The sequence below is a fragment of the Oncorhynchus kisutch genome, linkage group LG27 (assembly GCF_002021735.2).
Source record: "Oncorhynchus kisutch isolate 150728-3 linkage group LG27, Okis_V2, whole genome shotgun sequence".
In the NCBI taxonomy this organism is placed as follows: Eukaryota; Metazoa; Chordata; class Actinopteri; order Salmoniformes; family Salmonidae; genus Oncorhynchus; species Oncorhynchus kisutch.
Window position 1 is genome coordinate 13607296 of NC_034200.2, and position 14151 is coordinate 13621446.

A 14151-nucleotide genomic window follows, 5' to 3' on the forward strand; every position below is an offset into this window, starting at 1 on the left:
ACACACCCAGTATAGTTATTGGGGTATAGGTTATAGTACAGTATAGTAACACACCCAGTATAGTTATTGGGGTGTAGGATATAGTACAGTATAGTAACACACCCAGTATAGTTATTGGGGTATAGGTTATAGTACAGTATAGTAACACACCCAGTATAGTTATTGGGGTATAGGTTATAGTACAGTATAGTAACACACCCAGTATAGTTATTGGGGTGTAGGATATAGTACAGTATAGTAACACACCCAGTATAGTTATTGGGGTATAGGTTATAGTACAGTATAGTAACACACCCAGTATAGTTATTGGGGTATAGGTTATAGTACAGTATAGTAGCACACCCAGTATAGTTATTGGGGTGTAGGATATAGTACAGTATAGTAACACACCCAGTATAGTTATTGGGGTGTAGGTTATAGTACAGTATAGTAACACACCCAGTATAGTTATTGGGGTGTAGGTTATAGTACAGTATAGTAACACACCCAGTATAGTTATTGGGGTGTAGGATATAGTACAGTATAGTAGCACACCCAGTATAGTTATTGGGGTATAGGTTATAGTACAGTATAGTAACACACCCAGTATAGTTATTGGGGTGTAGGATATAGTACAGTATAGTAACACACCCAGTATAGTTATTGGGGTGTAGGTTATAGTACAGTATAGTAACACACCCAGTATAGTTATTGGGGTGTAGGTTATAGTACAGTATAGTAACACACCCAGTATAGTTATTGGGGTATAGGTTATAGTACAGTATAGTAACACACCCAGTATAGTTATTGGGGTGTAGGATATAGTACAGTATAGTAACACACCCAGTATAGTTATTGGGGTGTAGGTTATAGTACAGTATAGTAACACACCCAGTATAGGTATTGGGGTATAGGTTATAGTACAGTATAGTAACACACCCAGTATAGTTATTGGGGTATAGGTTATAGTACAGTATAGTAGCACACCCAGTATAGGTATTAGAGTATAGGGTACAGTATAGTAACACACCCAGTATAGTTATTAGAGTATAGGGTACAGTATAGTAACACACCCAGTATAGTTATTAGAGTATAGGGTACAGTATAGTAACACACCCAGTACAGTTATTAGAGTATAGGGTACAGTATAGTAACACACCCAGTATAGTTATTAGAGTATAGGGTACAGTATAGTAACACACCCAGTATAGTTATTGGGGTGTAGGATATAGTACAGTATAATAACACACCCAGTATAGTTATTGGGGTGTAGGTTATAGTACAGTATAGTAACACACCCAGTATAGTTATTGGGGTGTAGGATATAGTACAGTATAGTAACACACCCAGTATAGTTATTGGGGTGTAGGTTATAGTACAGTATAGTAACACACCCAGTATAGTTATTGGGGTGTAGGTTATAGTACAGTATAGTAACACACCCAGTATAGTTATTGGGGTGTAGGATATAGTACAGTATAGTAGCACACCCAGTATTGTTATTGGGGTATAGGTTATAGTACAGTATAGTAACACACCCAGTATAGTTATTGGGGTGTAGGATATAGTACAGTATAGTAACACACCCAGTATAGTTATTGGGGTGTAGGTTATAGTACAGTATAGTAACACACCCAGTATAGTTATTGGGGTGTAGGTTATAGTACAGTATAGTAACACACCCAGTATAGTTATTGGGGTATAGGTTATAGTACAGTATAGTAACACACCCAGTATAGTTATTGGGGTGTAGGATATAGTACAGTATAGTAACACACCCAGTATAGTTATTGGGGTGTAGGTTATAGTACAGTATAGTAACACACCCAGTATAGGTATTGGGGTATAGGTTATAGTACAGTATAGTAACACACCCAGTATAGTTATTGGGGTATAGGTTATAGTACAGTATAGTAGCACACCCAGTATAGGTATTAGAGTATAGGGTACAGTATAGTAACACACCCAGTATAGTTATTAGAGTATAGGGTACAGTATAGTAACACACCCAGTATAGTTATTAGAGTATAGGGTACAGTATAGTAACACACCCAGTACAGTTATTAGAGTATAGGGTACAGTATAGTAACACACCCAGTATAGTTATTAGAGTATAGGGTACAGTATAGTAACACACCCAGTATAGTTATTGGGGTGTAGGATATAGTACAGTATAGTAACACACCCAGTATAGTTATTGGGGTGTAGGTTATAGTACAGTATAGTAACACACCCAGTATAGTTATTGGGGTGTAGGTTATAGTACAGTATAGTAACACACCCAGTATAGTTATTGGGGTATAGGTTATAGTACAGTATAGTAGCACACCCAGTATAGGTATTAGAGTATAGGGTACAGTATAGTAACACACCCAGTATAGTTATTAGAGTATAGGGTACAGTATAGTAACACACCCAGTACAGTTATTAGAGTATAGGGTACAGTATAGTAACACACCCAGTATAGTTATTAGGGTATTAGGGTACAGTATAGTAACACACCCAGTATAGTTATTAGAGTATAGGGTACAGTATAGTAACACACCCAGTATAGGTATTAGAGTATAGGGTACAGTATAGTAACACACCCAGTATAGTTATTAGAGTATAGGGTACAGTATAGTAACACACCCAGTATAGTTATTGGGGTGTAGGATATAGTACAGTATAGTAACACACCCAGTATAGTTATTGGGGTGTAGGTTATAGTACAGTATAGTAACACACCCAGTATAGTTATTGGGGTATAGGTTATAGTACAGTATAGTAACACACCCAGTATAGTTATTGGGGTGTAGGATATAGTACAGTATAGTAACACACCCAGTATAGTTATTAGAGTATAGGGTACAGTATAGTAACACACCCAGTATAGTTATTAGAGTATAGGGTACAGTATAGTAACACACCCAGTACAGTTATTAGAGTATAGGGTACAGTATAGTAACACACCCAGTATAGTTATTAGAGTATAGGGTACAGTATAGTAACACACCCAGTATAGTTATTGGGGTGTAGGATATAGTACAGTATAGTAACACACCCAGTATAGTTATTGGGGTGTAGGTTATAGTACAGTATAGTAACACACCCAGTATAGTTATTGGGGTGTAGGTTATAGTACAGTATAGTAACACACCCAGTATAGTTATTGGGGTATAGGTTATAGTACAGTATAGTAGCACACCCAGTATAGGTATTAGAGTATAGGGTACAGTATAGTAACACACCCAGTATAGTTATTAGAGTATAGGGTACAGTATAGTAACACACCCAGTACAGTTATTAGAGTATAGGGTACAGTATAGTAACACACCCAGTATAGTTATTAGGGTATTAGGGTACAGTATAGTAACACACCCAGTATAGTTATTAGAGTATAGGGTACAGTATAGTAACACACCCAGTATAGGTATTAGAGTATAGGGTACAGTATAGTAACACACCCAGTATAGTTATTAGAGTATAGGGTACAGTATAGTAACACACCCAGTATAGTTATTGGGGTGTAGGATATAGTACAGTATAGTAACACACCCAGTATAGTTATTGGGGTGTAGGTTATAGTACAGTATAGTAACACACCCAGTATAGTTATTGGGGTATAGGTTATAGTACAGTATAGTAACACACCCAGTATAGTTATTGGGGTGTAGGATATAGTACAGTATAGTAACACACCCAGTATAGTTATTGGGGTGTAGGATATAGTACAGTATAGTAACACACCCAGTATAGGTATTAGAGTATAGGGTACAGTATAGTAACACACCCAGTATAGTTATTAGAGTATAGGGTACAGTATAGTAACACACCCAGTACAGTTATTAGAGTATAGGGTACAGTATAGTAACACACCCAGTATAGTTATTAGGGTATTAGGGTACAGTATAGTAACACACCCAGTATAGTTATTAGAGTATAGGGTACAGTATAGTAACACACCCAGTATAGGTATTAGAGTATAGGGTACAGTATAGTAACACACCCAGTATAGTTATTAGAGTATAGGGTACAGTATAGTAACACACCCAGTATAGTTATTAGAGTATAGGGTACAGTATAGTAACACACCCAGTATAGTTATTAGGGTATTAGGGTACAGTATAGTAACACACCCAGTATAGTTATTAGAGTATAGGGTACAGTATAGTAACACACCCAGTATAGTTATTAGAGTATAGGGTACAGTATAGTAACACACCCAGTATAGTTATTAGGGTATAAGTTATAGTACAGTATAGTAACACACCCAGTATAGTTATTGGGGTATAGGATATAGTACCGTATAGTAACACACCCAGTATAGTTATTAGAAATCTCATCTTTGCCTCAAAATGGAATTAACCAAAGGTTGTTCACTCACACTTGTTAATTCAGGTGTGTAGTGGAGGGGATGTGGAATTGTTACAGTCCATTGGTTTCACAAGTGGGAGGTACATAGATTTCAGCAGTGAGATGTATTGGTGTCAGCAGTGGGATGTATTGCAGTGGAATGTATTGGTGTCAGCCGTGGGATGACCGAAGGAGTTGGTTTTGTACCTTCAAGAAGATGTCTTTATTGTGTATAAGTAAATAACCTTGCACAGTCAGTTGGTGCTATCTACACAATGTAGAACATCTTCCAAATATTGAGTTTACCCTCAGAATAACCTTAATTCGTTGGGGCATGGACTCTGCAAGCTGTCGAAAGTGTTCAACAGGGATTTTGGACCATGTTGATTCCAATAGTTTCCAGAGATGTGTCAAGTTGGCTGGATGTTGTTTGGGTGGTGGACCATTCTTGATGCACACAGGAAAAACTCAGCAGCGTTGTAGTTCTTGAAATAAACTGATGTGCCTGGCACCTACAACCATAAAGCACTTAAATATTTTGTCTTGCCGATTCACACTGAATGGCACACATACACAATCCATGTCTCAATTGTCTCAAGGCTTCAAAATCTTTAACCTGTCTCCTCCCCTTCATCTACACTGATTGAAGTATATTTAACAAGTGACATCAATAAGGGATCATATCTTTCACCTGGATTCACCTGGTCAGTCTATGTCGAGGAAGGTGTTCTTAATGTTTTATACACTCAGTGTCTATCTGTTACAAATTAATATTGTAGCCTGATGTTTTGGTTTTCGGGATGTCCTTGAGTACACCCTTCGGTAATTTACTCAGTCCATCACAGTTTCCACTGATGATCAAGTGGTTTTCAAGCGCAGGTCTCACCTTTTGAAGTGGAATCCTATTTACAACATTGAAGTATGATCTCTCATTTCAGACATTACAGTGACTAGATGTGGTTCTTACTCTCGAGCATCATCATTTCTAATAAGTATGTCTGGCATGTGGGTAACCTTAACATAGACTTTCTTCTCTTTTTGTTGATTATAACAACTATGCGTTGTCTAGATCAGTTGGTGAAAAGATCAAATTGTCATGCGTTTCATGTAGTCTTTTCGCGTCATTGTATTTTTTTGGTTCTCGAGAGGTTCATTTTGAAGTGAATTTGAAACGGATTACTGCCATCCTCTTAATAATCAGTAAATCAAGTAAACAAAAAGCTAATTAAATATTTTCTCCTTCACAGAGAGGAATTGCTTTGGTGGATTTTGTTCTTTGTACTAACAAATATTAAAAAACGTTGTTTTGAGTAGTCAGGGTGGTTAGTTTAAGTTAAATACTAATTGGGTCATGGAGTTTACCTGTTGGTCTTCAAGGAGATAATGAACACATAATAACATTTTTAAACACGTTGATTTAAGTAGATCCACTCCAGCCAGTTATAAAAGTTATCAATGTCATCAGTGCCCTGCTTCTTCAGATCCTTTAATGATCACTTATTAAGAAATGTAGGAAGTAGAACAGATGTCACTTTATCTGTCCAACACTGGGGACCAGCAAGATAAGAAGTCCTTAAGCCAGATCAAAGTAGAACTGGAAGGATCCAACTGGCCTCAATGGATCCCTTTATTTCATCTCTGTAATAGCTTCTAAATGCAGCAGTCTGATTCTAATTAGCCTAGTTTACACTGCACAGCTCAGGGCTAACAGCCTCTTTATCCCTGGGCTAAGATACATTGCTCTGGAGCAGGGTTAGCACCGACTTTCACAATATTGGCAAATATGTCAATTCATTTTTCTATTTCTTTCAGGCATTCCATGTCCTATTATTGTTGCTTGGGCCATTGGGAAGCTTTATAATGAAAATGAACAGTAAGTGCACAATTTCAATTTAAACAACAACAATGAAATCTCAAGCATTCATGAATTGTTTGTGTTGTAGATATTTTGTTATATCTGACTAACCATTTTAAAAGCTGACAGTCCATCAAAGGTGAAGGTTAATGACCTTTGATAGAGTGCAAAGAAACCTATACCGTTGTAGAATCTTAATTTGAGCCAGTTTGCTACAGCAGAAAAATGATCCTTTAGCAACAAGAAATGTTGATTATTATTATTATGTCCATAATTAATGGACATTTCAATACAGATTGATATAATTTTCATAAGGAAAATCAAGTCTGACATTTCAAAGTGGAAATGAAAACTACACTTTTTAAAACTACACGTTTAAAATGTCCTGCATTGCAGAAAAGTTCTGCTGCAACAGGGTGATCAGATTAAGATCCTACACCTGTACATGTATGCCATTTGTACATTACAAACCTTGAAATATGTCTTATACCCTTTGTAGTACAGTGTAGGACTTGAATTCTTTTAGTATTGTGGAGCCACTACCAGTACGGATTCAAGGTGAATCAGCAATTTACTGTATTGTAGGTGTCAAAGGGGCATTCACTGTAACATTTACAAGAGGATTATTTATGTCATCTAAAGAGGTTATGAAAAGGCTAGCTCAGTTTATTTGAAAATGCAATTGCTGTCCTTTTGAATAGAATAAAGTCCGACTTCAGTTCAATAGTTAAAGGTCATGATGTATATGTTTTGACCGTGATGTTTATGCCACTATTATCAAGGCACTTCCTGGCTACCCAAAAGAGTACATTTCATCTCCAATTTAATTTCAATTATAGCAATTTCTAACTTGGAAACTCTGGAAAGTCTTGATAATGCACCAAAATTGTTTAGCTAATAATGGAATATAGATTCATACAAATGATGTTGTTTAATATGCAAACACTTCAAAAAGCCATTATTTTAATGTGTGTCAACAGATGCTGGTTTGGGAAAGAACCTGGAAAGTATATTGACTACATTTATCAAGGGCCGGTCATCCTTGTGCTTTTGGTAGGTAACAAGACCATTGTCTCTCACTGTTTTATTTCTTAGCTGCCCTAATGCAACCGCAACAAATTTCACTTCCTTTTAGTTATTTGTTCATTACTAAAACATCATGTTCTACATAATGAACTCTTAATGAAAGTTTTCCATCTCTGTTCTCTGCTAGATAAACTTCGTTTTCCTCTTCAACATAGTAAGAATCCTTATGACCAAGTTGAGAGCTTCTACCACATCAGAAACTATACAGTACAGGTGAGTCACTACTCCTGTGGGATTGTTATTTGAAATATCGCATGCCATATTAAGATTACTTGACCTCCATTTAATATTCACTCGAGGGGGGGGGGGGGGGGGCTCCCGAGTGGCGCAGCGGTCTAAGTCACTGCTTCTCAGTTTGATTCCTGGCTTTGAGTCCCATAGGGCGGCGCACAAGTTTGATTCCAGTTTGAGTCCCATAGGGCGGCGCAATTGGCCCAGAATTTGTTCTGAACTGACTTGCCTAGTTAAAAAAACGTTAAATAACGTCTTTCCAAGAACGGTATCACCACAGAACACCAGTTTCAGGTTTTCTGACATGTTGTTATTCCTTCTGAGGCTGGTGCCTTGAAACCCACCTGACCTAAACCAATGCCTTTACACTATAGGATTCACTAAGAGTTACACTAATTCATAGATAATAAGGGAACTTCCGCTCACTGTTTGGTTGCTCCATACGCAAACGTTTTAATAATAAAGGTGACACAATAACATTTCAAACAACATGGTCTTCGTCCTCGGTCTGGTACATTGTATCGTGATGTGAGACTGCCAACCCACAGTTATTGCAGTCATTACAACCTCCCCTCAACATTCACAGTTGATGGAGCAATTAATGGGGCATTTGTTTAACAAATCCCTCCTACTCAACGAAGTGATAATAAGGTCAGCTGCTTTATACGGGGTGAATCACTTCAATCTGTACTCGACTTGCACGCATCATTGCATAACATTCCTGTGAAGATATGCCCCACACACACACACACACACACACACACACACACACACACACACACACACACACACACACACACACACACACACACACACACACACACACACACACACCATTTTCCATGACGATCGTTTCTGTTTGAAATAGAACCCCTCTTTTTCTTCACTAATGATCTGCTGATGTTGCGCAGTGAGAATAGCCTTATTCCTGGAACAACTTTCATCGTCCTCCATTCACATTGAAGCTTTTATTCATAGTGGATTATTTGAACACTCAAAAGGGAACATCTCAATTCCCAGCAAAGCCTGCAGACCTCTGTCCTGTAGAATAGGCCTCTGTCACTCCAATGCTGATATTGCTGACATTGGGTTCCCTACTCAAAGTCAAACAGTGGATTTATGTCATACAATAGGTGCTATTTGATGTGTAAACAGAGCCATCAGCTACTTCACTGCTAAGGTAGATGACCTAAAATCCCATCGTAATTCGAGGAAATGAGGAATGAAAGACTGTGTCCCAGAGAGATTTTCCATTTTCAACCTGATACTCAAATAGACCTCTTATATTGTCAGATTTTTGTTTTGGCCACAAAACCCTAAGCAATAAACCCCTTTCTATCATCAACCTGTTGGAGTCAAGCCCAGTTTTAAGAAATCTGCATTTTTATTTTATTTATCAAATTTTCACTCTGAAACAAATACCTATTGCTAGCACTCCTTGAGTGGCAATCTGATTATGTGGACTCTATAAAATATCTGACCAATAGGTGATATTTTCCAATATTGTACATCTCCCTCCTAGTTGATCTGATAGAAGGAGCCTAGTGAGGAAGTAGTCTTATAGGATGGGGTTCTAACTTTACTAGCTATGAATGTGTATCTAAGATATTGATCGTTTGGGGTCATTTATCAACATCCTTTGTGAGAAATGGTAAGTAGCAAACAATCTCCAAAAATACAATTTAGGTCTTGGAGTGCTTTTTTGTATTGACATATACTACTGGTCCAGGTCTTAGAACATCTACTCATCCAAGGGTTTTTCTTTATGTTTACTATTTTCTACATTGTAGAATAATAGTGAAGACATCAAAACTATGAAAACACACATATGGAATCATGTAGTAACCAAAATAAGTGTTAAACAAATACATTTTATATTTGAGATTCTTCAAAAAGCCACCCTTTGCGTTGATGACAGCTTTGCACACTCTTGGCATTCTCTCAACCAGCTTCACCTGGAATGCTTTTCCAACAGTCTTGAAGGATTTCCCACATATGCTGAGCACTTGTTGCCTGTTTTTCCTTCACTCTGCGGTCCGACTCATTCTAAACCTCCTCAGTTTGGTTGAGGTCTGGGATTTTGGAGGCCAGGTCATCTGATGCAGCACTACATCACTCTCCTTCTTGGTAAAATACTCCTTACACAGCCTGGAGGTGTGTTGGGTCATTGTCCTGTTGAAAAACAAATGATAGTACCACTAAGCCCAAACCAGTGGCAAAATGCTGTGGTAGCCATGCTGTTTAACATTTTGAGTGTAGGGGACAGTATTTTAGTTTTTGGCTAAAAAACGTACCCATTTGAAACTGCCTATTTCTCAGCCCCAGAAACTAGAATATGCATATAATTGTCATATTAGGGTAGAAAACACTCTAAAGTTTCCAAAACTGTAAAAATATTGTCTGTGAGTATAATGATACTGATATTGCAGGCAAAAACACGAGGAAAATCCTATCAGGAAGTGCCTCTTATTTTGAAACCTCTCTGTTCCTATGCATGCCTATCCTCCATTTAATGGGATATCAACCAGATTCCTTTTTCTATGGCTTCCCTAACTAAGGTGTCAACAGTCTTTAGACATAGTTTCAGGCTTTTATTTTGAAAAATTAGCGTGAAAGATCACATTGTGTAAGTGGATAGGTGGGGGCTCTTAGAGTGAGTTTTGTGCTACAGAGTAAAGCGGCCATTGTTTCTCCCGGTGTTATGGAAAAACCTACACACCCGGTTGATATTTTATCGAATATATATTTTAAAAACAACCAGAGGATTGATTATAAAAACGTTTGACATGTTTCTGTGGACATTATGGATATTATTTGAAATTTTTGTCTGCGTTGTGGTGACTGCTCTTTCCTGTGGATTTCTGAACATAACGTGACAAACAAACTGAGGTATTTTGGGCATAAAAATCATCTTTATGGAACAAAAGGAACATTTGTTGTGTACCTGGGAGTCTCGTGAGTGAAAACATCCGAAGATCATCAAAGGTAAACTATTAATTTGATTGCTTTTCAGATTTTCGTGACCTAGCTACTTAATGCTTAGTGTACATAATGTTTTGCTCTGCTATCGATAAACTAACACAAATGCTTGGATTGCTTTCGCTGTAAAGCATAATTTCAAAATCTTAGACGACAGGCGGATTAACAAAAGGCTAAGCTGTGTTTTGCAATATTGCACTTGTGATTTCATGAATATGAATATTTTTGAGTAATATTATTTGACTGTGGCGTTATGCTATTCAGCGGTTGCTGGCGAAAATGATTCCGCTAATGGGATGGGTAGCGTCAAGAAGTTAAGTGTGCCTTGAATTCTAAGTAAATCACAGACAGTGTCACCAGCAAAGCACCCCCACACCATAACACCTCCTCTTCCATGCTTTACAGTGGGAAATAGACATGCAGAGATCATCCGTTCATCCACGTCTCACAAAGACACGGCGGTTGGAACCAAAAATCTCCAAACAGGGCAAGACCCAGATGCAGACATGGGAGGTAGATGGTTCGCGTCTCTGATATTTATTATAATCCAAGGGGCAGGCAAGAGAATGGTCGTGGACAGGCAAAAGATTATAAACAAGGTCAGAGTCCAGGAGGTACAGAGTGGCAGGCAGGCACAAGGTCAGGGCAGGCAGTATGGTCAGACCAGTGGGTTCAGAGTCAAGGCAGGCAAGGGTCAAAACCAGGAGGACTAGCAAAAGAGGGATAAGAAAAAGCGGGCGCACAAAAAAACACGCTGTTGACTTGACAAGACGAACTGGCAACAGACAAACACGGAACACTGGAATAAATATCCAGGGACTAATGGGGAAAAACGGGTGACACCTGGAGGTGGGTGGAGACAATCACAAAGACAGGTGAAACAGATTATGGCGTGACAGACTCCAGACCAAAGGACAAATTTCCACCGGACGGATGTCCATTGTTCGTGTTTCTTGGCCCAAGCAAGTATCTGCTTATTATTGGCATCCTTTAGTAGTGGTTTCTTGGAGAAATTCACCCATGAAGGCCTGATTCACACAGTCTCCTCTGAACAGTTGCTGTTGATGTGTCTGTTACTTGAACTCTGTGAAGCATTTATTTGGGCTGCAACTTCTGAGGCTGGTAACTCTAATGAACTTATCCTCTGCAGCAGAAGTAACTCTGGGTCTTCCATTCCTGTGGCGATCCTCATGAGAGCCAGTTTCATCATAGTGCTTGATGGTTTTTGCAACTTCACTTGAAGAAACTTCCAAAGTTCTTGAAATGTTCTGTATTGACTGACCTTCATGTCTTAAAGTGATGATGGACTGTTGTTTCTCTTTGCTTATTTGAGCTGTTCTTGACATAATATGGACTTGGTCTTTTACCAAATTGGGCTATCTTCTGTATACCCCCCTACCTTGTCACAACACAACTGATTGGCTCAAATGCATTAAGAAGGAAAGAAATTCCACAAATTAACTTTTAAGAAGGCACACCTGTTAATTGAAATGCATTCCAGGTGACTACCTCATGAAGCTGGTTGAGAGAATGCCAAGAGTGTGTAAAGCTGTCATCAATGCAAAGGGTGGCTATCTGAAGAATCTCAAATATAAAATATATTTGTTTAACACTTTTTTTTTCGTTACTATGTGATTCCGTATGTGTTATTTCATAGTTTTGATGCCTTCACTATTATTCTACAATGTAGAAAATTGTAAAAAATAAAGAAACACCCTTGAATGAGTAGGTGTTCCAAAACGTTTGACCGGTAGTGTACGTACATTGAAACATTTACACATCTTCCCTTTAGAAGCAAACACTTTCACCAATTACCTTTGTAACTAAATTGGAGTACTGCTGTTTTTCTGTTATTTCCTTCACAGAAAAGCAGTAAAAGCGACATTAGTGCTACTGCCTCTGCTGGGGATCACCTACATGCTGTTTTTTGTGAATCCCGGAGAGGACGACATCTCGCAAATAGTTTTTATTTATTTCAATTCATTTCTACAATCATTTCAGGTAAGATCATGGAGTCTTTTTTTTCTTTACCAAGTTGCTCCTTCCTAAGAACACACAACTCTTGAACCTTTTAAATCTTTATAATTTTCTTTAGCTTTAATATGATGTTCATTTGAGGTTTTATAGCCTGTGGAAGAAGGACCCTTTGTACTAATGTAAGACTTTGCAAACCTGTCCCTTGTTGCGTTACTATCAAGTGTTCTGAGCTGTCAGGAGAATGTATGTGGGTGTGAGTTTGTCCACATTGAGTATTCTCAGTGTAAACTTGGGTGGGGAGCAGGTACTGTATGTGTTAATGGTGCTCAGTGAAGGTGTGTAGAGAATAGGGGTCAGTTTTAGACTATTCTTAAAAGGCTGTTCCATCGTGAATCAGTACTTCTATTATTGCTATGTTGAAATGTGAAATACAGACTGCCCTGAATGTGAAGTGCAGTGCATAATTGTTCTTATACGTTTGTGAATCATCGAATCAATTGCTTTTTTTCCCATATCTATACAAGTTACTCATTGGGGCAGAAAATATGTTGTAAACACCAGTTTACTGACTGTACACTGTAACGTTACTGCATGATTGTAGCGGGTTTACTACCACGTTAGTTCCATATGCTATGTTGACTTTACATTAGCTAATACGTTGACAACTACTTTATAGACTGTGTGTAGCGGTTATGATATGGTTTTCTTGGAAAGCTTTTTTTGCCTAATGTGTTGTGTGTTGAAGTCCACAAGCGAAGGGAAAAGGTGAGAGGAGAGAGCATAGATGCGAGAAGGAATAGAATGTGGCTGCTATGAAAGTGAACTGTGTTTTCGGGTGATCAGGGATGTATTCATTCTGCCGATTCTGTTGAACAACTTTTGTTAAGCGCAAGAAAAAGGATCAAAACGGGGATAAACATACCTGAATTTGTCCAATTGAAACTCTCATTTGCAACTGGGCTAATGATTACACCCTACAGTATATCATCTGTCACCTCAAATTGTTCTCTCAACCTGTGTGCACCTACTGTACATTGTACGTTCATTCATAGGCTAGGTTGTAGCAACCTCATGATGGGTATAAGGAAAATTAGAGTACTATTATTATGTAGTAACCTAAACCTATCACTGCTACATTGAACTGGAAAAATGGATATGAATGACAGTCATCCAATATGCTTTCATAGAAATAAGGCCATGCTCATGAAAAAACAAAAAACATCACTGACCGCCACTGGTAAACACCCACTTTGCAGTTAGTGGCATTTTTATTACATGAATCACACTTTGACTCTGAAAAGAATGCCTATTGCTAGCCCACCTTGAGTGGCAAACTGATTATTTGGACTCACTATAAAATATCTGACCAATAAGTGATTATTGTCCAATATTGTACATCCCTATTTGAGTGACTTCACCCGTATTTGAGTGAATTGATTCTTGTACATCCTTATTTGACTGAATTAATAAAGATCTATGAAAACAGATTTTACATATGAACTTACATTCTGTACATTCTAACGTTGTTCTGTCTTGTTTTCCAGGGGTTCTTTGTGTCAGTATTCTACTGCTTTCTTAATGGCGAGGTTAGTCAACAATGGTCTTTTCACTCGTGGGCTTCGCTGTGTGGCGGACCGTTATGAGAGGCAGTGGACAGAAAGTCCTTGAGACCCTACTTTTACCATCATTATCCTGCAGGCTATTTTCTT

General features: G+C 38.1%; 1 protein-coding gene across 1 annotated transcript in view; it reads left to right on the forward strand.

Moving 5' to 3' along the window:
- The window catches only part of LOC109871452 (corticotropin-releasing factor receptor 2), an 89441-nt gene that overhangs the window by 70094 nt on the left and 5196 nt on the right, over positions 1–14151 (forward strand). The window contains exons 7-11 of the mRNA XM_020462353.2: positions 6127–6187; positions 7150–7222; positions 7383–7468; positions 12331–12466; positions 13987–14028. Of these exons, the coding sequence (XP_020317942.1) occupies positions 6127–6187; positions 7150–7222; positions 7383–7468; positions 12331–12466; positions 13987–14028 (398 nt within the window). The remainder of the gene's footprint in view (positions 1–6126; positions 6188–7149; positions 7223–7382; positions 7469–12330; positions 12467–13986; positions 14029–14151) is intronic.